Raw genomic sequence first — 24,886 nt, 5'->3', positions numbered from 1 at the left:
GGGCAAGCTAGGCCACATGCACCGCTTAATGAGGTTTTACATCCAGGACACAAAAATTAGATTACTCAAGAACTGTTAGTTGCTTTTTCTCTCGTTGCGCTCATGCCCCACATTGGGCACCAAAACCTGTCTTGGTTTTAAAGACAGGCATCTGCAAAGAGAAGCAGAAGCCTCTCTTGAAATGCACAATGTATACCCCTCCCTCCAAATTATTGCAATTTTGAAATTAAGGAGCTCTCAGGAAAAGATATGGGAATAGGAATAACAGTTCTTTACTAGGGAAAAAAATTAAAATAAAAATACACTACTACAAAAAAAACCCAAACTCAAAACACTGACAGAGTCAGAATACCTGATACCCTGTCAGCTAGGGTGCTGGTAGCAGTCCCATTAAATGATGGCTGCAGTCCTCCTGGAGCGACAGATGTGGTCCTGTTGCAGCAGTGGTCTTGTAGAAAGGTGCAGTTTTCCTCCAAAGGTCCAGCTATGATGTGGAAAGGTAAGGTTTTCCTATGGAATCAAGAGGGAGGATTCATTTTCCTTGGAAAAAGGCTGCCTTGGTCTTCCAAGTCTTCATTTTCCTTGGAAAAAGGCTGCCTTGGTCTTCCAAGTCTAAGATTTTATCTAAGTAGGGAATGCTTCTCTCCTCCCCCTGGGTGGCATCTTACAATGTGATGATGTAATTTCATCAGTCATGCAGTGGGACTCAATGGCCCATTAACAGAAGATATCTTTCTGGAGGAAGGATGGGCTGTGGAAAGGATAAAGAACACTGCCCCATCTGGTTTTTAAAAGATGGCCCATTAGCAGAGGATATCTCCCACGTAGAGAAAGAACACTGCCCCATTTGGTTTCCACAATTCATGAAGAGGGTGATAGAATACATACTTTTGGGTACATCTTTACATTGTAACCTAAGGCACCCTGGGGCTAAGTTTCTGAACCTTTAACTAGATTTTAGGGCTTTTAACTCTCTTAAGGCACTTATAGTATATTCTTACTTAAAACTAAAACTTCTACTTCATATCTATGTGACTTAATAATATCCCTACTTATTTGAAACTAAAATTTACAATTCTGCTTCATGTCTGTGGCTTAATATATTTTAATTTCTCCAAAGGCTTTAGTTCAATCCCTGTATTCTTCTCTCTGAGAGACTCAGAGAGGTTCCCATTTTACACACTCCAACAGGCACTGACAATGGAGTGCGGCCCCACAGGGAAGGATGAGGGGACCCCATGTAAGGGAAGATCCTGCTGCTTTCTGCCAGTTTTAGGTGGTTGAAAACTTTGGCAGGTCTTTGCGGGATTTCCCAGTTAGTTTATGGGTGGAAGTGACCCCTATTTTGGGAGAATCGTGATGCTTCCTGCCAATTTTGAGGGTTCTGAACGGTTTGTGGTGGACTCACTTCCATGGGTTCTGATCCCCTGCCCATGCTTTGAACCAGTCTGGACTGGTGCTTCCAGCACTGCCTGGGTGGGGTTGCTAAGAACCCCTCTACAGCAGAGCACAGCTGCTGGGGATGGGACATGTCAGGGGAGCTGGGGCTGTACTGGTGATACTGGTGGTGTTGGGAGCTTCTCTGTCTGGGGACCAGCAGGACTTGTGTGAACATGTGTGCTCCCCCTGGGGACCTCCAGCCTGGTATCACTCTGCCCCCAAATGGCTGCTCCCAGCATTCCCATTAAAGCCTTCCAGTTCGCCTGGTCCTGTTCACTGGGGCCAGTGGGGAAGAATTTGGAGGGACTCAGTGGGGAGAGCCATGATTGGGGAAGGGGGGCATAGCACAGGCCCTGGCACAGATTGGGAATAGGGACCCCCATGAATGGCCACGTCCCCTTCCATGTCCTTGTGATGCCACTCTCCATGTCTGTGTTCTGACATGTCTATGTCCCCCCATGTCCCCACCCATGTCTCAGTTCAGTGTCTTTACTTTTAGTGTTGGATGTTTTAAAGGGATGAAGAGATATCAAAAGCAAATCAAGTCGAGAAGAAAAGCACTTCCTTGTCTATGCCAGCCGATGATCCATGAGCTTGGCTGGGAGGGAAGAAACTTTTCTGGAAGAGTTTCCACCCCACTGTCTCCAAAATCTTGGTCTTTGCCGCAATCTCTCCCCATTTTGCAGAATACACCCTTTAGTAATAGAAAATCAAAACTGAGTGATTACTAAGGTTGGAAAATACCTCCAAGACCATTCAGAATTCCTGGAGGTGACCAGAAGATAGGATTGAACACAGAAGATTTTCTGGGGTTGAAAACCAACAAATCCACTCTCCCCAAGGAATTCTCAATGTCAGTTTGTTTCCCAATGGACGTTTCTGTACCTGCGTTCATCCAAGTGCCTACAGAGAGACAGGATGATGCAGAGCCCCCCCAGCCAGGATCACGGATCACCAGGGCTCTGCCCAACGGGGGTCACTGGGGATCATCCAACACCAATCTTCCCATGGGGGTTGGAGCTGGAGCAGAGCAGCAAGCTCTTCCCACACTCGGGGCACTCACAGGCTTCCCTTAGTGGTGCCTACGTTGGTGTTGGGTCAAGTTACCGCTCTGTGAGAAGCTCTTCCCACACTCAGGACACTCGTAGGGCCTCTCCCCAGTGTGGATGCGCCAGTGGACAGTGAGGTCAGAGTTTTGCTTGAATCCCTTCCCACACTCAGGGCAGCGGAAGGGCCTCTCCTCTCTGTGAATCCGCTCATGTCTGAGGAGATAGGAGCTGGTCTGAAACCTCTTCCCACACTCGGGACACTCATAGGGCCTCTCCCTGCTGTGGATGCGCTGGTGTTTTCTGAGGTCGGACATGCACCCAAAGCTCTTCCCACATTCCAAGCAGAAAGGACGTTCCCCTGCATGGATAACCTGGTGCTGCATCAGATTGGAGATGTCGGCGAAGCTCTTCTCGCATTTCCCACACTCATAGGGCTTTTCCCCAGTGTGGATAATATAGTGCCGGAGCAGGACAGAGCAGTCTCTGAATCCCTTTCCACATTCCCCACACTCATAGGGCCGTTCCCCAGTGTGGATCATCTGGTGTCGGCTCAGGCCAGAGCTGTCTCTGAATCCCTTCCCACATTTCCCACACTCATAGGGCCGTTCCCCAGTGTGGATCATCTGGTGCCGGATCAGGTGGGAGTTGTCTCTAAAGCCCTTCCCACATTTCCCACACTCATGGGGCTTTTCCCTAGTGTGGGCCATCTGGTGCCGGATCAGCCTGTATCTGTAGCTGAAACCCTTCCCACATTCCAAGCACTTGTGGGGCTTCTCCCCTCCATGAGGCCTCTCCGCCAGCTCTGAGCTCTGCCTGGATCTCCAGACACCTTCCCAGATCAGGGAGGGTCTTTCCTCCTCACAGCTCCCTGGGCTGGGTTTGCAGCCCATCCCTGTGAGGGATCTCTGGGACTTTTCGTCATTCTCCATCCCTTTACGCCTTAGGAATGAAAAAGCTGGTTCTGGAGGAAAAAACAAAAAGAGAGTTCCATGAACTAAGAATTCCTCCTTGCCCAAGTTCATCTCAGAAAATCACTGAACATCTTGTATCTGTAAGAACCTCTACAACACCAAGATCCCAACTGAAAATTATCCAAATCTTCAAGACACAAAAAAACCCAGCGCAAACAGCAAAATTCAGCAAAAAACCCCCTACAAAATAAAAAGATTCAGGCCCTGCAAAAAAACCAAAGCACCAACCTTTTACCCAATACATTTCCGAAACACCAACTCTGTGAAAATTGTGGATCCCCTTCTCTAGTCACCTGCTGCATATGTGGGGAGGGCAACACTCCTGGTGCTGGGGAGAAGCTGCAGATACAGGGAGGGGTGGAACCTTGTGCTGCTTCCTGTTTTTGCTCCCCCTTCTCCTGTGTCCCTACTCTCCCTCACACTCCTCTTCCTCCTCCTACTCCTCCTGCACAATCTTCTCCTCCCACATGCAGCGTTTCACCATTTTGTTCTTCAGTGTTGCTTCTCCTTCCCTTCTCCTGCTGCCCCCAGCATCCACTGCTGGCTCCCTCCTCCCCACAAACCCACAGCATCCCAGCGCAGGGGCAGGCATGGAACTGGGGCAGCTCAGGCTGGGGCAGCGCTGGGCTCTCAGCCGCTCCTGCCCGCACTCGGTCGCCACTGTGTGGGGGAGCCCGGCCTTGGCACTGCCCCCATCCCACCCCCCAAATTCCCCTCACAGGGGTCACTGAGCCTGGCTGGGGCGCAGGTGGGGTCCAGGTGGGGAACACTGGGAGCTGCAGCTTCCAGCAGAATGGATGATGATTTCAAAATACCACTGAAGGGTCCCTTGGGAGCATGTTGAAGGAGTTTGCACACTTTCCCAGAGGTAATCAAGGACATGGACACCCAGAGGGCCAATAAGGGAAGTTCAGAAGGGATTTAGACAACAGGGGATGGATGCTGTTGGTGTGCTGGGAAGGGATTGGGTGAAGCGGAATATGCAGGAATATGGTTTAGGCAAGAAGCAGTAACAGAAATCTCTGTGGTAAGAAAAACGATGGAAAAGAGTAGGAAGAGATAAATACTGAGGATTGGGATGTTTTCAGCAGGCTCTTATCTGCAGAAGTTGCCAGCTGATCCAGACCCTTTGTATCCCCAGTTTCCAGGACAGGCAGACAAGGAGGTCACGATTTCAGGGGGTTTCTTTGTGCTGGGCAGCACCAGGAGCACAGGCTGGGGGCTGTGGGGAGCTGTGGGGCTGGGTTGGGACTGTGGGGCAGCCGGGGTTCAGCACTGGGCACTGCCTGAGCCCAGCACCCCCCGGGGAGGGCTGGGAGTGGCCCCAGCCCCAAGAGGCTGCGGGACACCCCAGGAGGCTGTGGGACCCCCAGGAGGCTGCAGGACACCCCAGGAGGCTGCGGGACACCCCAGGAGGCTGCGGGACACCCCAGGAGGCTGCGGGACACCCCAGGAGGCTGCGGGACACCGCAGGAGGCTGCAGGACACCCCAGGAGGCTGCGGGACACCCCAGGAGGCTGCGGGACACCCCAGGAGGCTGCGGGAAGCTCTGGCTGCTGCCCGGCCCTGTGGAGCTGACGGCCCTGCCTGTCGAGGGGGGGGGTCGCGTTTGGACACTGCTGCAGGACAGGGACCAGCTCTGGGATACAGGCTGGGGAGGACAGGGGAGCACAAGGACCAGGAGCAAGGAACAGCTGGGAAATGTGCATTGGACGTGGGAGGATCCAGATTAGCTTTTAAGCATTTTGTTTGGGTCACTGCAGAAAGGAATGATTTTGCAGGAAGCTCAGCAGTTGTCAGAGGATGAGCACCCCCAGGCACTGAGGAGGGGCAGAAGATGCCCCTGGAGCAGTTGGTCAGAAAGGCACACGAGGTGAATGCATGAAGGGTTGAGAAAAAGGCCATGGTGAAGGCAAAGGCCATAGCACAGTTTCTACAGACCCTGAGGGATGAACCCCAGGGGCCAGGGAGGCCACAGAACCCAGGGGACAGTTTTGAACTGCAGGAATTTTTATTTGCTCCTAGTTGCGACTGTAATTTACTGGGAAGGCATTTAATGCGTAATTTGGGAATGCAAATTAATTTTGTAATATGTCATATAGGGGCTAGTTCTGTTGTGCCATTATGTCAAATGTCTGGCAAGGCCAATGCTGAACAGCTCCTCGAAAATGTGGAAAATGAGATATGGAGCTTCTCCAAAGTACTTTGACACAAACAGGACAAGTGGTATCTAAAAGCAATACCCAATGCCAAGGGAGGGAAGGAAGGGCTCACAGCCTGTTTTTGAGTCCCTGCTAAAGGCAGGGCTTTTGGAGCCAGGGATCTCTCCCCATAATGCACCTATTCTGCCAGTCAAGAAATCAGATGGAATTGATAGAATGGTTCAGGACCTAAAAACAATAAATGAGATTATTAAACCCAAGTACTCACAGTCTCAGATTGTTACACCATCCTGAACCAGGTTCCCTCCTCACACTGACACCATTCAGTGCTTGATGTCAAAGATGCTTTCTGGGGATGTCCACTCACACAGGATGGTAAAATGTATTTTGCCTTTGAGTGGGAACCTGAGGTAGAAGGGAAAATGGTAAAGACACGGACAGTCCTTCTGCAGAGAATGCACATAAGCACCAGCCTTATTCAGGCAAGCCTTGCAGAAAATATCAGAAGAATTTACCCCTCCCCTGGGGACTGAGTTAACGTAGGATTTGGGTGACTTGCTCCAATCGGGAGGACAAGAAGAAATGGTAGAAGAAGCCCCTGTGAAATGGCTGAATGTTCAGGCTAAAAAGTATCTTCCAGTATTTGGAAAAAAAAAAAAAAAAAGCATAAATGGTGGAGAAAAAGGTTAAATATTAGGGACATATTTTGTCCGAATTTTGTGGTGTTTGACCCAGAGGAGGACCGAGAAATCTCAGACGTAATATTACCCAGCACGAAAATGGAGCTGGGACAATTCTGAGAGTTAATAGGCAATAGCTTGACCTGGATTGAAGACTCTCTGTTTTAGGCAGAACACTGTATGACTTATTAAACCCACATAGACTCAACGTTGTGCTATGGACATGCCAAACAGCAAAACTTAAGAAAATGAAATAAAACCAAAATGATCAGTTCCCCAGTCATGGCTTTTCCAGACTCAGAAAAGAAATTTGAAGTGTTCGTGGATGTTAAACAGGCCATGAGAAAGGAATCCTTGTGCTAAAATGTTTAAACCCACTGTTCAGAGTGGCCTCACTGTCTGCAGAATTGTACAGCCACAGCTTTAATGGGACCTGAGGCCCAAAACCAGATGGCAGGAGAATCTCCTGTTGCTTAAGTCTGGAACCAAGTTAAACCTTTCATAATCAAAAGAGCCTCTACAATGATGAGAAGGGCCTGGTTATTACACAATGAAACTTGTTCAGTGGCACAGGAGGATTTAGAATTGAGGACAGGGGAAGGGTTCAACCAGCCTCCTGTTTGAACAGCCTCCACAGGGGCTGGGAACAAACCCATGGTTGCATTCCAGTGATAGAGCTCCAGAGCCAGGCTGAGAGAGATTGATGACACATCCCCTGGCCTGAGGGACAAAGTGTGTTTATGGATGGGTCTGCAAGGGCAGGAGAAGAGAAAAGAGTTCCAAGACACACTCTTGTGGGGGTCCAGGGTTTTTCCCTGGCTCCTCTAGGGATGCAAAAACCCCCCTGGCAGACCCCTCAGAGACCCCCGAGTGCTGTCCAGGAGCTGCAGGGGCTGGATTTGGCTCCTTGGGAGAATCTGCCCACATTGAGAGAAGGGACACAGAAAATAATGGTGAGTAGAGTGTAAATTAGAATATTAGAATGTAGTATAAGTAGGTTTTTAGATTGTTTATATTAAGGTCCATGTGGCCAAGATGGAGGATCCTGGGTGTGGTGGGCTTCTTCCTCCTTCTTCGTGTCATCCATGCTGAAGTTGCACCCTGGGAACCACAGATTGGATGGGGAAAGAACTGGACATTGTAAAGAGGTTGCATGGCATTGGGGAAAATTTGTAAATATTGTATACGTAGCTTAGAGTATAAAGACCTTGGCACAGCCCTCCCGGGGGTTCGTCTGCAATGGTCGACCTGCAGAGAGGACCTGTGCTGGGCTGGCAGAAACATTTTTAAAGATAAGATTAATAAACAGCCCTGAAACAACACAAGGTCGTCTCAAGCTGCTTTCTTGCCGGTGCCTCCGAGAGAACCAGACTTTTTACCACCTTCATGCCCTCTCTGGGGAGGTCTCAGGCCTGAAGAGACCCTCAGGGACGGGACACCTGGCGTCCCTGGGTGCGCATCTGGATTCCTGAGCTCGTGAGGTTGGAAGCCCTGAAAATACACCTGAAGAAAGTGGCAGAAGAGAGACCTTGATCCGATTCCTGAAAAGCCAGCTGCCAGGCTCGTGTGGGAAGGGAGTATCCCAGGAATTCTTCCCCCTGCGCGTCTGCTGGACAGAAGCCCAGGAGGACTCCAATCCGGTTCTGGCACCTTTGCATTTTGGTGAGTCGGTTCAGACCCAAGATACAGTATAGGCACACACAATGGGTGGGTCCGTCAGTCACAAACAGGTCCCAGTATTACCTATGTTGAAGTTTTTAGCCTCCTCCCATCCAATTTCAGTAACGGAGGATAAAATCAGAGATTTACTTGTGTGGGTAAGAGTACATTACCCTCACATTGATACAAGTCAGATATTTAAAGTAGGATTTTGGCAGCAAGTAAACAGAGACATTTACCATGCAGCAACAATGAAAGATAGTAAAGCTAAAGATCTTTTAACAGTAGCACGAGTAATGCTGGAAGCATTAACTACAGAAACAGTAAAAGTTTCTAGTCCTTTGAAGGCGATAGAGGGTATCCCAGGACTGGAGGAGGGGGCATCCAGCCAGCAGCTGGTGCCTACACAATCCACCTGCCAGCAGCAGAGCAGTTCATTTTCAGACACCCCAGATTCCTCAGATACACCCCAGTTTATAGAATTACCTACACCCACCCCTCAGTCGGGAAAGCTCAGAATGGAGGTTTTTCCCAAAAATTTCGATGATTTGGATTTTTGCTTTTTTAGTCCCTCAAAAGCATCCTCAACACTGGCGGGGGGGGCAGTTACATTCTACCGCGAGGGCGGTGGGAGGAACCAAGGAGGGAGAACAAACAGGACATACCATGCCTTATACCTCTGCAGTGGCAGAAATGACGATAACCCCAATTCGTGGCGTTGCGGGAATTAACAGAGTGACTGCGACACCATCGGAGCTTCAAAATACTGACATTTTACCAGTTTTGCCACCGTCTGCACAAAGGGAAACATCACAGACCTCGGGACCCGGGGCAGGGGGGGGAGAGATAAGTGCAGAAACTCCCGCGCGGTTCGTGGTTCGCGGAAAGCCCCCGCTGCTCAAAAGCGCTTCACCGGCAGCGCAGACGGCACCTCCCCCACAAGCGGCGGGGGAGGGGAGCTCTCACAGTGCGGCCGGGACAGATTCCAGCGGGACCGGGGTGGAGGGGACGGCGATGGCTGCAGAGAGCGACGCGCAGGCGGCGGCAGGGCCATCCGTATAAGGGGGAGCAGGGAACGCCCGGCGGGGGGGGGGGGGCAGAGGAGCCATCCGGCCCGGAAGCAGCCGGTGACGCATGCGCAGTGCGGCCAAAGTGTAGGGTACACACGCGTGCGCAGCGGCTGGAGCTGCCGGCGTCTCCGAAGCCAGAAGTGGCAGGGACGGGGCCAGAGATTTGACAGACAGAGAGATACCTATGCAGACCTACCTCGCAGGGACAGGGACCAGGACGATAGGCAGACTGCAGGACACGGGACAGGGACAGTCCGTGCCGGGTGGGGGCGTGGCCAAGGGAAGTGCGGCGGCACCCCTGGGGGCGGGGCCAGGCACCGTAAGCCGAGCAGTTGCCATGGACACGACAACAACAAACCGAATCACTCCAAGCCAGACCAACAGCGCCACCGTGTGGCGGAAGATTTATAATACCAGACTATTTTCCAGTTAAATACGAGAAACAAACCGATAAGGGAAACAAAATGCCACAGTCTCCTGAAGATCAGGAGAACACCCTATGCATCACAGCATCAGAAGGAATTCCAGTAAGCGTGGTCAGCATTGGAGACATTCAAAGCTCTGTGGCTGTGATTCTGAAAAACATTTTTGAAGGATTTTTTCAGCAGATGGGGACAGTTCTGGAACCTCATCTTCAGAAAAAGGTTGAAATTCTACAAAGCTCTCCAACTCTTCTGCCAGGACAAAGAACAATACAGCAAGGACCACAGATTTCTACAATACCAATGAATCAAAAAATGAAGGAGGCAGCAGCTTGGCCTCAATCTCAAGTAACTCCTTTGAGCAGACAAATTCCTATAGAGACACACAGACCTGCAACAGCAGCTCAAGATACTTTAGTTGATTGGGCAAATATTAGAATGGACTTGACAAGAAGCAGAGAATATCCTGCAGCGGGGACTGGTGAAATAGCCATGCCACTGAATTATGACCCACAAGGACAAAACCCAAGATGGCAAAAATTAAATCATGATTTAGTTAAAGATTTAATTAAGGCAATTAGAGATTATGGACTGGGATCTTCATATTTTAAACTGCTTTTGAAAGGTATTCTCAATGAATATGACATGACTCCATATGACATGAGATCTCTTGTGTCATTGATACTTACTGACACACAAGGACTTATGTGGGAGAGCAGATGGAGAAGAGCTTTGGAGGAGCTGCCAAAGAAATACCAAGGTGGTGCTCATGCTAACCTCACCATGGCAGAATTAGCAGGAGATCCTCCTCACAATGACCAGTACGACAAGCCGCCAGGATTCCAAGGGGAGTGTCGGCAGACATCAAAGAAGCAGCTCGCAAGGCAATTCTTCAAGTTTCACCAGCAGGAACACATGATGTTGTTTACACAGAAATCAAACAAGGACCATCTGAATATTTTTCCTCATTTGTTGACAAACTCACACAAGCCATTGATAGACAAATTACAGAAGAAACAGCACGACCATATCTGCTGAAGACCCTTGCATTTGCCAATGCAAATCCAGAATGCAAAAGAGTCATCAGTTCTTTGCCAGGTAGCCATCCTTGATGCAGATGGTTGAAGCCTGCAGCAAGATTGGAACACCACAACATACAGCTTCAATTGTCAAGGAGCAAATGACAGAAGTCTTTCAAGAATAACATGGAAGGATTTTTGCAAATTTCAAGAAAAAGAATCTATCTCAAATTCAATGCCACAACTGTGGGGGTTCTGGACATTTTAAGAAGAATTGTCCGCAATCCACAAAGACTTCCAAGCTACCAGAACTTTGCCCTAGATGTCGCAGAGGAAGACATCTTGCAAAGGGCAGGAGAAAAGAGTTCCAAGACACACTCTGATTAAGCAAAGGGAATTAGACCAAGCACAGGTTACTGCCCGCATGGTCAGCTCAACCTGCAGAGCTGTGTGTGCTTGGAAGAGCCTGGCACTGAAATGCCCTGAGCAGGAAGGCTCAAATATCTGCTGGGGACAGCATGGCAGCTAACAGGGTGGTAAAAGCAATTCTGACCTCTTCAGCAATCACTGGTTCACTTATTAAGGTATTTCTAAAACAAATAAATCCAAGAGAAGGGAGTGTGGAAGCAACAGACTCAGATGGGAATCTCATTTTACAGGAAAGGTCCTTCGGGTGGTTATGGCTGCTTTAGGAATACAATGGGACCAACACAAACCCTGGCACACTCAGAGCTCAGGTCAGGTAGAAAGAATGAATGGGGAAATAAAGAAACTCCTTTGGAAGCTGGTGATAGAAACCAAGATGCCATGGGTACAGCTTTTGCCATTGGCAAGAATAAGAGCCAGACCCAGGGCAGATATTCAATTATCTCCCCTGGAATTGGTGGTTGGAATTCCTTACCCTGACAATTTGCCACCTAGTGAGCAGTGGAGATAAGGGATGTATATTTCAAACAGTCCGTGGCCACAATCCTGGCTCCTGTGAAATCTCTCCCATACAAACTTGGGCTGGCACAGAGCCTGCCTTGGCACTTTGCTGTTCCCAACATCCAACCAGGACATCGGGTCCTGCCTGAGGAGTGCAAAGAAGCTCCACTGGTGGCCAAGTGCCGTGGCCCATCCCAAGTGTCCCTGAGCACAGGAACAGCCCCAGCACACTCAGCACGGGGGGACCCCTCACCCTGGCCTCAGGGGCTCTCCAGCCCTGCAGATTTGCACTTCCCACCTGCAGCACCAGCACGGGAGGCCCCACTGAGCCTGCACTGAAGGCAATGCAGCAGCAGCCAGGGCTCCAGAGCGGGGGAAGCCCCTGGGCCTGCCCACACATCCTCTGCTCAAATCCTCTGCCTGGGCACCCTCCTTGGGCATCTCCAGCCACTGGGGCCAATCCTTGCTGCCCCTGCTGCAGCTTGGCTGCTTTCTGTGCCTGCACTGCCACAGCTGCTGGGGAACACAAGGGCACAATCCCACTCTGGCTCTCAATTACACACTGGGCTGGGGGGGATTAGAAAATCATGAAAAAACAGGGCTTGTGCCAGAAAATATGCTTAGTTTGAATTTTTTAAAATATTCTTTCCCTACTCAGGCCTTGTTTGCCTTTATCTCAGTTTTTTAAGGGATGTTACACCACTCAAGAGAGATGAGTTTAATATGTCAATGGACTGGAAATAGCCCAAAAGATCCCCATCAACAGAACATCATCGACCATCAGCAAACATTAAGGAACACCCACAGCAGACATAGCCCCCAGGTTGTTAGTGACATCTAGTCTAGATTAGGATGAGAAGGAAATCCAGGAGTTCAGACTAATTAACATCAGAGGAGAAGAAAGCAAAATGCAATAGGAAACCAAATAGAAAGAACTACACAACTTGAAACTACTGAATATTAAACCAACGGATTTCAATGGGTTCAGACAGTATAAAGTTTATGAAAAATCTAGTAACACTCGTGTCAGGGAATGATATTCTCTTAACACCTGGGCTACGTGTGGATGAAATGATTTCTGTTGCACATCCAGGCCAGAATGAAGTAATGCTTTGACTCTCTAACATTAAAGACACCAAGCTGAAAGCAGATTGTGTGGAGCGGGGTGGGGCGAAAGGAAGGGGTGCACATGTGAGTCATCCAATGGCTGCTCTGGAAAACAAAGTTTCAGGTAGCCAGGAGTGGAGCTTTAGAAATGCAAATTAAATGGGTAGTTTTCCCCAGCACTATTATTATTTGAATTGCAGGATTACAAGCTGTCCTCGAAAAAATAGCCAACCAGACAGATTCAGCTGCTGAGCATCGTGCAGACCCAACCATACCAAGGTAGAAGGTGACATTTAGGGAAAATTAAATGATCAAACTGCTTTTTGCAAATAGATGATAACTGAAAAGTGGTGAAACATAAAACAATGGAATAAGAAAGTTGCTCATATTGTGGTCCAAAGGTAGAAAGGATGGCAATGGGACACATGTTCGTGGTTCCCCGATAGACCATGGGTTAAACAAATGCTGTTCCTCCTCTGATGTGCTGCAGTAACTCTCACCTTTTTCCCATGCAGACACCTTGCTTAGTGCAGCTCATTCAGCAGGTGACAGCCAGGCCTGATCCAGAAACAGCTACAAAAGGACAGGGAGGGCACTGAGAATAATCCCAAAATCAAAGAAGATCCAGGAAGAAAAAACAGAGTCGATGAGTGAATCTGCTTGGAGATAGGGCCAGGGACTTGTACATGAGAAAGCAATGGGAGAAATCTTCAGTTTCAGAAAATGTTATTAATGGACACAGACTGCTGCTCAGCCAAGATCTTTCTCAATTCCTGAACTTCGAGGACAAACACTTAACAGAGCCAGGAATATCGGATGTTATACTAAAGGAGGAACATATTAAGAGAGACATGCAGCAGGCGGATCGGGAAATCTGAATTTTCCAAGTGTCTCATCCAGTGGGGAAAGGGAGAGGGAGATGCAGCTGGGAAAATGAGGATAGAAAGGAGGCTGCGTTTTAGACACTGCATGGCAAATGCCACTTGGCCTCTCTCTTTGTTATAAAGTCACTTTTACAGGACTCCTCTGTCTCCTTTGTGCACAAAAAACTCTGGACACGTGAATTTTCCCGCACAGCCCCGGGGCCTCTCTCAAACATCCCGTGCCCGGCTCGGGCTCCTGCCGGGCTCCAGGTGGGTCCTGGCTCCACCCCGGACTCACTCCCAGCTCCCAGCGCCCTCAGCTCCCGCTCACCCTGAGCTCCCGGCGGTTCGGGGCAGCAGCGGCTCCCGATGTCCGGGCCGGGCCCAGCGCGGAGCCGCCCCTCAGACGAGGGTCCGAGAAATGGCGAAGCTCGGGAAAGGGAGAGAAGACAGTGCTGCGTGCAGAGCCCGCCCCTTGCTGCGATTGGCTCATTCTGCCGTCACTCGTCGTTCTCGCGCGCTGATTGGGCAGAGCGGGGAGAAGCCCGGCCCCGGGGCCAAAGGCGCCTATTTCGGAGCTTCTGTGCGGCCCGGGAGCGGCGGCAGCGGCCGGAGCCCGGTAAGGCGGCGGCCGCTGAGCTCGGAGGCGGCCCCAGCGCAGATGGGAACGGCTCTCGGTTCTGCGGGGCCTCGGGGCTCGTTGCGGGCGGAGTGGGCACTGGGGATTCGTTGTGCCATGCCCGGCCCGTGTTCCCCCTGAGCTGAGGACACTGCGGAAACGGCTGCCCTTGGTCTCCTTCTGTCTGGAGCCTCGAAAGGAGCCGGTGCCGGAGCAGCGACTCACCGCGCTCCAGTCGCTGCCACTCCCGGGCCCGCACAGGCGCTCCGGCAATGGCGCCTTTACTGCATCACGATCGCCGTGGGGGCGGCACCGGGACGCAACTTTTCCCCACTCTGCCCAATCAGCGCGCGAGAATGAGGAGTGACGGCAGAATCAGCCAATCGCAGCGAGGGCCGGGCTCTTCAACGGACTCCCCTCCCTTTCCCCGCGCTCCGCCATTGCTCGGAACCCTCGCCTGAGGAGCGGCCCCGCGCTGGGCTCGGCCCGGCATCGGGCCGAGGAACCGCTGCTGCCCTGAACCGCCGGGAGCTCGGGGTGAGCGGGAGCTGAGGGCGATGGGAGCTGGGGGTGAGTCGGGGATGGAGCCGGGATCCACCTGCAGCCTTTGCAGCAGCCCGAGCCGGGGCAAAGGATGCCTGTGAGAGGTCAAAATTTCTCTGTCACTTCCCTCCTCACCCTGGGCAGGGAACAGAACACATGAGGAAAGGTTCGAGGGTCTGGATAAGGGTAGGGACAGTTGGTCATGGGCACAACAATTGACTTTGGGAAATTAATATAATTTATCGTCAGAAAAATCAGAGCACGACAATCGCAGGTGATATAAATGAGAAACAAAATGTCCCGATATTCAGCAAAACTTAGATTGCTTTATATTGTATAGGCAGAGCAAGCAGTACTGGGCAACGTGAGGGGTCACTGCCCACTCCACGCTCCATTGAACCTCCTCTTATAGTTTGGTCTCTCGTTGTAATCAATAATTTTTGGGGTTTTTGCTGCCATAGTTTTGCCAGGTAAGCAGTGGTGGTCGAATAAACGTGTAAAGTCTGTGGGTGATAGGCAGTCTCATAGATAACCATCTGGTCTTGATAGATAAAACCAGCAAAAATTGGGTAGTCTGCCCTTTGTAGATAGGCAGCATTGATCAAACAAGGGCAGGAGTCTGAGCTTGCAAAATCTATCAGACTATTGGAAAGTCTGATTTTGCAAACTGGTAGTAGATACAACTTATTTAGAAAATGTAATATTCGTAACAGGGGTGTTTAGAGCAGAATGATTTAGTCCTATTTTTTTTTTCTATCTAGTGTCTATGCTTCAATTCTGACCTTGGTATTCAAGTTTATACAAACACCAATACTATTGTGATTAATACTAATCTTTTATCAATTATCACAATTTCCCCCCCCCCTTTTTTTTTTTTTTTTTTTTTTTTTTTTTTTTTTTTTTTTTATCCCATTGATTCATGTTTGGGCTTCAAATTTTTTCAGTACTTCTTGTGCTAGATTTAATTCATTCCCTGCCATTAGTTTTGTTGTCATCTCAATATCCACTGGTATTGTAGCAACTTGTTTTCCTTGAACCACTGACTGGATTAGTTAAATGAAGCATGGAACAAGACAAGGGATGAACAGTAGTTCTAATAATGCACATGTTAACATAAAACCTTATTTCTTCCACCAAGATCTCTCCAACGGGTTATTTCACCAATTGTCATAAAGCATAGAGTTCCAGGTTTGTACAGGTACACAGGCTATTCATTTTATTTCTTCTGCAATTTTAGTAATTACTTCAAAATCACCATTAATTTCTAAGCAGCATTCAGAATTGTTGAACTTCCCACACAATGCTTCTTCTTCAGCTAATAGATAGTGCAGGGCTAGTCATTTTTGATACACTGCTGCTCTAGTTTGAGTAAGTTGTTTAGCAGTCAATTCCATTGCTCAGGCTATTTGGTTGTAGCCTGATAATTCTATTTAACATGTAAATTGGAGTGCAATAGCCCCAGCTCCCATCTTGAACCCAGGCAGCTGGTCCCAAGTACTTGATAATTCCTTCTGGGGGCCATTTATCATCCTTCCAGATTTGTGTTCCCCTTATGGTGCAGCTCCTTTTGTTTTGATAGAAAGTTTTATACAAGGGAATTCCTAACACTTACATTTTCCTTTTGGTAGTGTAAGAAATGCAGGTTGGATAATCCCTAGAGTACATGTCCCTCTCCATCTTTCTGGTAGGGTATTATAAGCTCTTTTCCTGCAGATCCAAAATATCCAGGTTAGTTTAACTGATTCAGGTTGTTGCCAATCAATATGTTCTTACACTTCTTATTTCTTCCTATGGATTGGCTCTATTCTTATTATACCAGCATAGTCCTGTAAAATTGTTCTTTATACAATTACCTTTGCTTAACTTTCCCCAATATCCTTTTGGGAGCTTTGGGCCACCAAGACTGACTGCTTGTATTTGTAATCAGGATAGTCTTAGAGGAGATGTGCCTCACATATTGGATAAAGTTACTTTCCTGATGTGTTGTACATACTTCTCCTATTACCTCATGATTTAGAACTCACCCTTCAGCTCTATTGACACCCCTCAATATTTCCCTTTGATTCCACTGCAATAACAGCTCTGGGCCTAATTCCTTCCCCCTCCATGGCCATTGTTCAGTCATTTGCATTTCTTTATAGATCCAACAGTGAGCTAAGTTCAGTTCAGTAGTAATTTCTTTCATGAATTCCACAAATGAATTCTTTCCTTAGGTGGGTAAGTCCTGTTCTCTGAGTTGTTTCAATTCCCATACAAGTTAAGACTTCCTTTATGGTTTGTCCTGGTGCTCTTGAATGCTTTAGTTATATTCTTTATCAATTCCTGCTTGTAGTGCTCTTGCACTCCTCCCTGATCTGAATATCCCCACATACCTTCTTTTGTGAAGCAGAGCTGTGCTTCTGCTACGGGGCAGCTTTGCTATGCTGATGGAGCCCACCCTCCTTTTCCCAAATTGGTGGCTACCCAGTAACTTTTTCCCATGACAGTGCAGGTTTCTGAGTTGTGTTTATTATAGCAGGCTGAATTGATGTGTGTGTGGAAGGAAAGGGTGGATACCATGCTCTGCTGTACCTCACTGTCTGGTAACACTTGGAACAAGCATCAGCACTATTTCCTTTTGTCATAATTAGCAATAGGATGAGTCCCATGACTGTTTTCATCCTTCTGCCTCCCTCGAGGCCTGTGGGGTTGCTACCAGTAGCCAAGGTTTGTTTAATCTTCTGGGCAGCAGGGAGTATGTCCTGGGGTCTCCCACTTTGTCTTTCTCTTTTGGTGGTGTTTCTTAATTTTGTCCCAGCTTTTGGTTTTAACATTCCAGTACAAGGTACAGCAGCAACAGCCCAGCATATGGAACACTTTCCAGCACCCTTTCCGTACCTCTGCTTTGGCTTTCTTTCCTCTTGTTCCATTCTTAAGTAACTCCCACCAGTTATGATCATCAGTTTCCATTTTTCCTTGCGCTGATAGGGTATTAAGTACCTTAACAGTTTGTTTCTTTTACATTGGACACATAATGCAAATAGGAGATACCCACCATAGGAATGACACCACCACAACTCAGTACAATATGGATACACTTTTTACTAATTTTCAGGTAAATTGTCTTTGACACTTCTCAGCTGTAGATTTTTACTGTTTCTTGGGTATGTTCCATTACCCAGGCACTGGAAATTCCCATTTACAAAGCAAAATTACATAAGTCACAGGTTAAAGCCAGAATATGAGTGCATTCTGACTGAAACAGTCCTGATCTTGTTTGAAGAGGAAATACCTTTCCTTAGATGCAAAAGCTTAAAGTCAGCTGCTGGTCTTTTTTTTTGTACACATAGCAGGCAGGCTGCCCAAGCACTGAGGCTAAAGAAATTTGAGATAGTAAATAAATACACATAAAACAACACTAAAAATGAGAATTTAACAGCACTAATTGTTTAAAATTTTAACTACCATACAAAAGCTGCTGAAGTGACTTTCTTTTAAATTAGCCATCGCAGTTCATATGTAGCAGGTGTGTTATGCTAATACAGCATGTCCTATTTCTTATTTTCTTGCACACTGCCAGGAGTAAGACATTTCAGAGACCTTTCTTAGTTTTAACTGCTGTTTTTTTTTTTTTAATTCTTCTTATAACTGTTTATTCTATGCAGCCTCACTTGGGGCAGCTGCTGCTGACTTTTGCTTCAGCATTGTCTTGTTTGTTGCATTAATTTGGTTTTCAGGATAAGCCACATCAGTTTGATGTGCTTACAGAGCACTAGATGCTACTGTGCTCTGCATGCACTCCCCTGTAAACATTAAAACATTTCAAGGAATCAGGGAATTACAGAATGTGTCAGGTTGGAAGGAACCACAGTGGGTCATTTGGTCTTATCTCCCTGCTCAGGGAGGGTGTCCTTAGAACACGTAGCACAGCACATTTATTTACTTTTATCTGTGGCATTGCACTCATAGAAGACTTAGCAAATTATTGTAAACCTTACACAAAAGCCAGGACTGTTTTAGTCATGAAGCTGAAAGAGGTTAAAACCTCAGGAGAGGTTAGGTTGGATATCAGGAAAATGTTTTCTACCCAGAGGGTAGTTGGACACTGAACAGGCTCCTTATGGGAATGGTCACAGCACCAAACCTGACAGAGTTTAAGAAGTTTGCACAATTCCTTCAGCCTGTGTTGGGGTGTCCTATACAGAGACACGAGTTGGACTTAACTTTGATGTGTCCCTTCCAAGTCAGCACATTCTGTTATCTTGTGATTTTTATTATTCACTATGTGCAGCACACTCCAGGTGCTGGCTGGGCAGTGAGGATTACAGCATTTGAGAAACACAACTGTCCTGGTTTAGGACAAAATTAGGGGAAAAATCTCCAAAAGGAGCCCTATTAAGAACAAACTCCCACAACTCCTCCCCCCCCCACCACCGGTTCGGGAAGAATTTCCTCAGAGGAAAAGTGGAAAAAACTTGTTTATTTATCAAATACACTCCAACACAAGAAAAAAACAGCCACGGATGACAAAAAAACTTTCACCCATCTGAGTGGATGTACAGACCTGTACAGTGCCAGGGAGGGCAAAATGTGTAGTGCTTGCCACGAACAGGCAGAGTCTGAGGTTTCTTGATGTTCCAGGTCAGGTCTGGATCAGGTTTGGGTGGTATTCCTGGCTAAACTAACTAATAAAGGAAAAAAAGAAAGTAAAGCAAAGCACCAGCCCAGACCATGGGGGAAGGGTGCTGGATAATTAGACAAAACCTTCACAGAGTCAAGTGTAAAAGCTCTGAACATCCAGGCATGAACAGCACACACGATTGGGGATACAAAGGATTGTAACGTCACCCCAGGACATTCTACACCTTATCTCCATATCGTGAACATATTAAAACTTCATTAAGTAAAAACTTTTATTTCACTTGCTCAAACCTTCAACACTTACACATTTCCTTCCATCTTACTTGCTCAGACCTTCAACACTTACACATTTCCTTCTGTCTCACCCCACAATCAGCTCTCCCTGAGGTATGCACTGCATTGTTCCATCTTTCTGCATTATCCACCATGTACAACCTGGTCCTTGAGCAAAGACAAAGACCCACAAATGGGTTTACCTGTACTCGAGGCAGGATGAATCCATACTGCCTTCCCTAACCTTTGACATGGGCCACTGGAACTTTATCTTCATTCACTATATTAAGGGTGTCAGACTGGGCAGGATCTGCTCCATTGGTGGAACCTCGGGTGTTGACTAACCAAGTGGTCTTTGCTAAATGCTGTTCCCAGTTTTTAAAAGACCTCCACCCCAATGCTTTCAAGGTGGTTTTCAGCAATCCATTGCACCTTTCCACTTTACCTGCAGCCGGTGCATGATAAGGGATGTGGTACACCCACTCAATGCCATGTTCCCTAGCCCAAGTGTTAATAAGGTTATTCTTGAAATGAATCCCATTGTCTGACTCGATCCTCTCAGGAGTACCATGCCTCCAAAGGACCTGCTTTTCCAGGCCCAGGATGGTGTTGTGGGCTGTGGTATGAGACATTGGATAGGTTTCCAACCATCCAGTGGTGGCTTCTACCATGGTCAGCACGTAGCGCTTGCCTTGGCGGGTCTGAGGCAGTGTGATATAGTCAATCTGCCAGGCCTCTCCATATTCATATTTGGACCATCGCCCCCCATACCAGAGGGGCTTCACCCGCTTGGCCTGTTTGATGGCAGCGCACGTGTTACAGTCATGAATAACCTGAGAGATGCTGTCCATGGTTAGATCCACCCCTTGGTCTTGTGCCCACTTATAGGTGGCGTCTCTGCCCTGGTGACCTGAGGCATTGTGGGCCCATTGTGCTAGGAACAACTCTCCCTTGTGTTCCCAGTCAAGGTCTGCCTTTGATACCCCTATCTTTGCAGCCTGATATACCTGCTGATTGTTTTGCTGCTCTTCATTAGCTCTGCTTCTGGGGACATGGGCATCTGCATGGCGAACCCTCATGGGTAGTTTCTCTAGCCGGGTAGCGATGTCTTTCCACTCATCAGCAGCCCAAATTGGTTTTTCTCTACTCTGCCGGTTCTCCTCTTTCCATCTCTTCAACCATCCCCACAGAGCATTGGCTACCATCCATGAATCAGTGTACAAATAGAGCTTTGGCCACTTCTCTCCTTCTGCAATGTCTTTTGAGTTCAGCAAATTGACTTGATCCCCTCTCCTTCAGTGGCCTCTGTGACCCGTTGTGTGGGGCTCCATACAGCTGCTTTCCACCTCCAGTTCATCCCTACAATGTGACAGGAACCATTGGTGAACAAAGCGTAACGTGTTTCCTCTGCTGGTAGTTGGTTGTATGGTGGAACTTCCTCAGCCCGTGTCACTGGTTCTTGTTCCTCATCTGTGACACCAAAATTTCACCTTCAGGCCAGTTTGTAATTATTTCCAAAATCCCAGGGCGATTTAGTTTTCCAATTCGGATGCGCTGAGTGATGAGGGCAATCCATCTGCTCCATGTGGGTAGAGAGGACTCACAGTCTGGCTGTACTCAGGGATGTGCATTTTCCAAAGGAACCGCTACTGCCCTCAACCACCAGGAGCTCAGGGTGAGCAGGGGCTGAGGGTGGTGGGAGCTGGGAGTGAGTCTGGGATGGAGCCAGGACCTACCTGGAGCTCGGCAGGAGCCTGAGCCGGGCAAGGGATGTTTGAGAGAGGCCCCGGGGCTGTGCAGGAAAATTCACGTGTCCAGAGTTTTTTGTGCACAAAGGAGACAGAGGAGTCCTGTAAAAGTGACTTTATTGATGAACAAAGGAAGAGGCCAAGTGGCATTTGCCTTGCGGTCTCTAAAACACAGCCTCCTTTCTATCCTCATTTTCCCAGCTTCATCTCCCTATCCCTTTCCCCACTGGCTGAGGTATTTGGAAAATTCAGATTTCCTGATCCGCCTGCTACATGTCCCCCTTAATATGTGCCACTGCTTTAGTATAACATCTGATATTCCTGGCTCTGTTAAGTGTTTCTTCTTTTCGAAGTTCAGGAATTGAGAAAGATCTTGGCTGAGCAGCAGTCTGTGTCAATTAATAACATTTTCTGAAACTGAAGGTTTCTGCCTTTACTTTCTCATGTACAAGTCCCTGGTGCAATTCCCAGGCAGATTCATTCATTGTCTGTTTTTTCTTCCTGGGCCTTCTTTGATTTTGGGATTATTCTCAGTGCCCTCACTCCCTGTTCTTTTGTAGCCGTTTCTGGATCAGGCCTGGCTGCCACCTGCATCCCCTTGCTCAGCTGCTGAATGAGCTGCACTCAGCAAGGTCTCTGCATGGGAAAAAGGTGAGAGTTGCTGCAGCACAGCAGAGGAACAGCATTCGTTTAACCCGTGGTCTGCCAGGGAACCATGAAAACCAGTCCAATTCCCATCCTTTCTACATTTGGACTGGTACATGATCTACTTTCTTGTTTCCTTTGGTATCTGTTTTAACACTTTCTGGTTATCATTCTTTTGCAAACAGCAGACTGAGTAATTTAATTTTCCACAAACTCTTCCTCCTTCTGTTAATAGGTAATCTGATCCCATCCCATGGTGAAATGTCTTGTTCTTAATTTCCCTGGGTTGGTCGGCAGGCAGGTCAGGAGCTGGAGGTGGCCAATTGTTATTTCAAGGACTGATAATATATTCTTTAGTACATAATAATAATAGCAATAATAATAATAATAGTAGTAATAATGATAACAAAATTTAGTTTTTGATCTAAATATGCTACTGAAAATATTGGTGAATTTTATTTCACCTCATATGAATTTATTAAGGTTTCCAGGGGCTGGGCCATGGATTTGTAGGGTTTGTTCTGGTTTCTGTTCATCTTTTCCCCATTTTTGAGCACTTCCTCTAGCCAGGGCTGCATCAATTGACCACTTTTCTCTAATTAAATCATCAAATATTTGGACTCCCAACTGATTTCTCTGGACTAGTAAAAAAGACCACAGTGCTCTAATACACCCTATATAACCTAGACAGTGACAGCAGGTGTTGGAGTGGGGAGAGGGATGATTCCCCCCCACGTTTTTTTAGTAAAGTTTTCACAACATTCTCCATTTGCTGTTTCCCTTTGCAGCTTAACCAATTTCTGTTGCAGTCAGATATCCTCACTGTGGGCTCTGCCTTTAGCTGTGCAAATTCCATCTGTGCAAGCAGAGCTTAATGTGAGGGACAGAGGGAATCAGCCCAATTCCTCCCCCCAGGCAAGAGTACCCTGGTACATTGTCCACACTTTACCTCAGCAGTGTTAATTTGCATTTCTAAAGCTCCTCTTCTGGCTGTCTCTGTTCAAGAGCAGCCATCCCCTGACTCACCTGTGGCAAGCCCACAATCTCCTTCTTTTTTTTTTCTTCTTTTTCTTTTCAAACAATATTCTATTACCTGTTGATGTGTTCAATCATCACCTTTAAAGCCCTTCTAGTTTTGCAAAATCTATCCTAAAGGTGAATATTGAAGAACCCAAACAGAAATTTTGCCATCACTAAGAGCCTCGCTCAAACATACACAAAAAATTTCCAATGAAATCAAGTTATTTCTACTTCTCCTGGGAGTAAAATTTGATTGTCACATCCTTGGCCCAAACCTAACAACACAAAAGTAGGATTATTCTCCACTAGATGGGCAATTACCAGGGTAAGGAATTCCAAACACTAATTCCAAGGGAGATAATTTAATATCTGCCCTGGGTCTAGCTCTTATTCTTGCCAAAGCCAATGGCAAAAGCCGTACCTGTGGCATCTTGGTTTCTATCACCAGCTTCCAAAGGAGTTTCTTTATTTCCCCATTCATTCTTTCTACCTGACCTGAGCTCTGAGTGTGCCAGGGTTTGTGTTGGTCCCATTGTATTCCTAAAGCAGTGTCCTGGTTTGAAAGGACAGGTGTCTGCCAGTAAGGGCAGAAGTTTCCCTTTTTGGAATAGAGACTTTGGTTTCACTCCCCTCCCCCAAGTATTATGATTGTTTGAATCAAGGACTCTGAGGCAGAGATAAGGGGGGTGGGAATAACAGCTCTTTTACTAATATATCTAACCATACAAACAGAAAACAATAACAGTTAAAATTGCTAACAGAACGAAATAGATAACTCGGTGTCAGTCCCTTTAGATGCAAGCACGCTGTCTCTGTACTTAGTCCAGAGCCTGGATTTGCCAGAGGGCAGACGGGAACGAAGGCAGGAGGGAGGGGGGAGGGGCAGCAGCAGCCACGCCGGTCTCGGGCGGGAACGGGCTGGAGCGGCGGCTCCTCGCTCGCCGTGTGTGTCCGGGTGATCAGCTGTGTCCGCAGAGGCAGGAGGCTGAAATGGGGCAGATGCAGGGCAGGTGATCGCAGAGGGTCTGGCTCTGCTGTGCTCGGCCGCGTGGCTGAACGATCCCAGGCGTCCTCCTCCCAGCTTGCCGGAAACGCGAGTGCCCTCCCGGAAGTCTCAGAGGCCCCTCCGGGGCCGTCCCCACCCACCCCCTTTGTCTGGACCCATCAGGGACCCTGGGCGTAGCCCAGCCAGCTCCATTGGCATGATAATGGGAAAAATTCTTTCAATTGACACAGTAATAGAAAAGCACTCAACCCCCAACATTATCCACCCCGAATTTTTTCCATGCCAACATGCTACATCATATTGAAATCTTTAAATTATATACATACATGTAGTTACAGGCACAGTATCATATATAGTTCACCCTAGAACAAGGTCCCCTTGGGGTATGCATCGGGTCTCTCCATCCTTTTGCATCACCCACCAAGTGCAACCTGGTCCTTGAGCGAAAACCTCCCCACGAAGAGGATTGTCTTTGCTGGAAGCAGAGTTCACCCAGACAGTTTTTCCTAACATGCCTCTCAGGTGTACCACTGGAACTGTATCTCCATCTGCTGCTCCCAAGGGCTCTGACTGGGCAGGGCCTGCTCGGTTAGTGGAACCTCGGGTATTCACTAACCATGTGGCCTTTGGTAGATTGATCTCCCAGTTCTTGAAAGTCCCCCCACCAAGTGCCTTTAAGGTGGTTTTAAGCAGACCATTGCACCGTTCGATTTTCCCAGCCGCTGGTGCATGGTAGGGAATATGGTACACCCACTCGATGCCATGTTCTTTAGCCCAGGTGTTTATAAGGCTATTTTTGAAATGAGTCCCATTGTCTGACTCAATTCTTTCAGGGGTACCATGCCTCCAGAGGACTTGTTTTTCCAGGCCCAGAATGGTGCTCCGAGCAGTGGCGTGGGGCACAGCGTAGGTCTCCAACCATCCAGTGGTGGCTTCTACCATGGTCAGCACGTAGCACTTGCCCTGGCGGGTTTGAGGCAGTGTGATATAGTCAATCTGCCAGGCCTCTCCATACTTATATTGGACCATCGCCCCCCATACCA

At 47.9% G+C, this 24,886-nt stretch overlaps 3 protein-coding genes across 3 annotated transcripts in view; 2 read left to right on the top strand and 1 right to left on the bottom strand.

Annotated features, from left to right (window-relative positions):
• Positions 1-24,886, top strand: part of LOC306814037 (zinc finger protein 541-like) — a 263,524-nt gene that overhangs the window by 41,696 nt on the left and 196,942 nt on the right. The window lies entirely within an intron of this gene.
• The window catches only part of LOC306814036 (olfactory receptor 14A16-like), a gene marked incomplete at its 3' end in the record, with an annotated part of 63,202 nt that overhangs the window by 7,269 nt on the left and 31,047 nt on the right, over positions 1-24,886 (top strand). The window lies entirely within an intron of this gene.
• Positions 1,988-6,060, bottom strand: LOC306814046 (uncharacterized protein). Its single transcript, XM_079329746.1, has 2 exons — positions 5,907-6,060; positions 1,988-3,450 (listed from the first exon to the last, which is right to left on the bottom strand). Exon 2 carries the CDS (start codon positions 3,416-3,418, stop codon positions 2,513-2,515), a length of 906 nt encoding a protein of 301 aa, XP_079185872.1. The 5' UTR covers positions 3,419-3,450; positions 5,907-6,060; the 3' UTR covers positions 1,988-2,512.

This window comes from Erithacus rubecula (assembly GCF_903797595.1).
Source record: "Erithacus rubecula genome assembly, chromosome: 34".
NCBI classification, from domain to species: Eukaryota; Metazoa; Chordata; class Aves; order Passeriformes; family Muscicapidae; genus Erithacus; species Erithacus rubecula.
The sequence above is the reverse complement of the archived record's forward strand: the minus strand, read 5'-3'. Positions and strand labels throughout refer to the sequence as shown.

What these genes read in the sequence shown, in the direction of transcription:
- LOC306814046 (XM_079329746.1), bottom strand. Translation starts at nt 3,418, where the DNA reads ATGGAGAATGACGAAAAGTCCCAGAGATCCCTCACAGGGATGGGCTGC.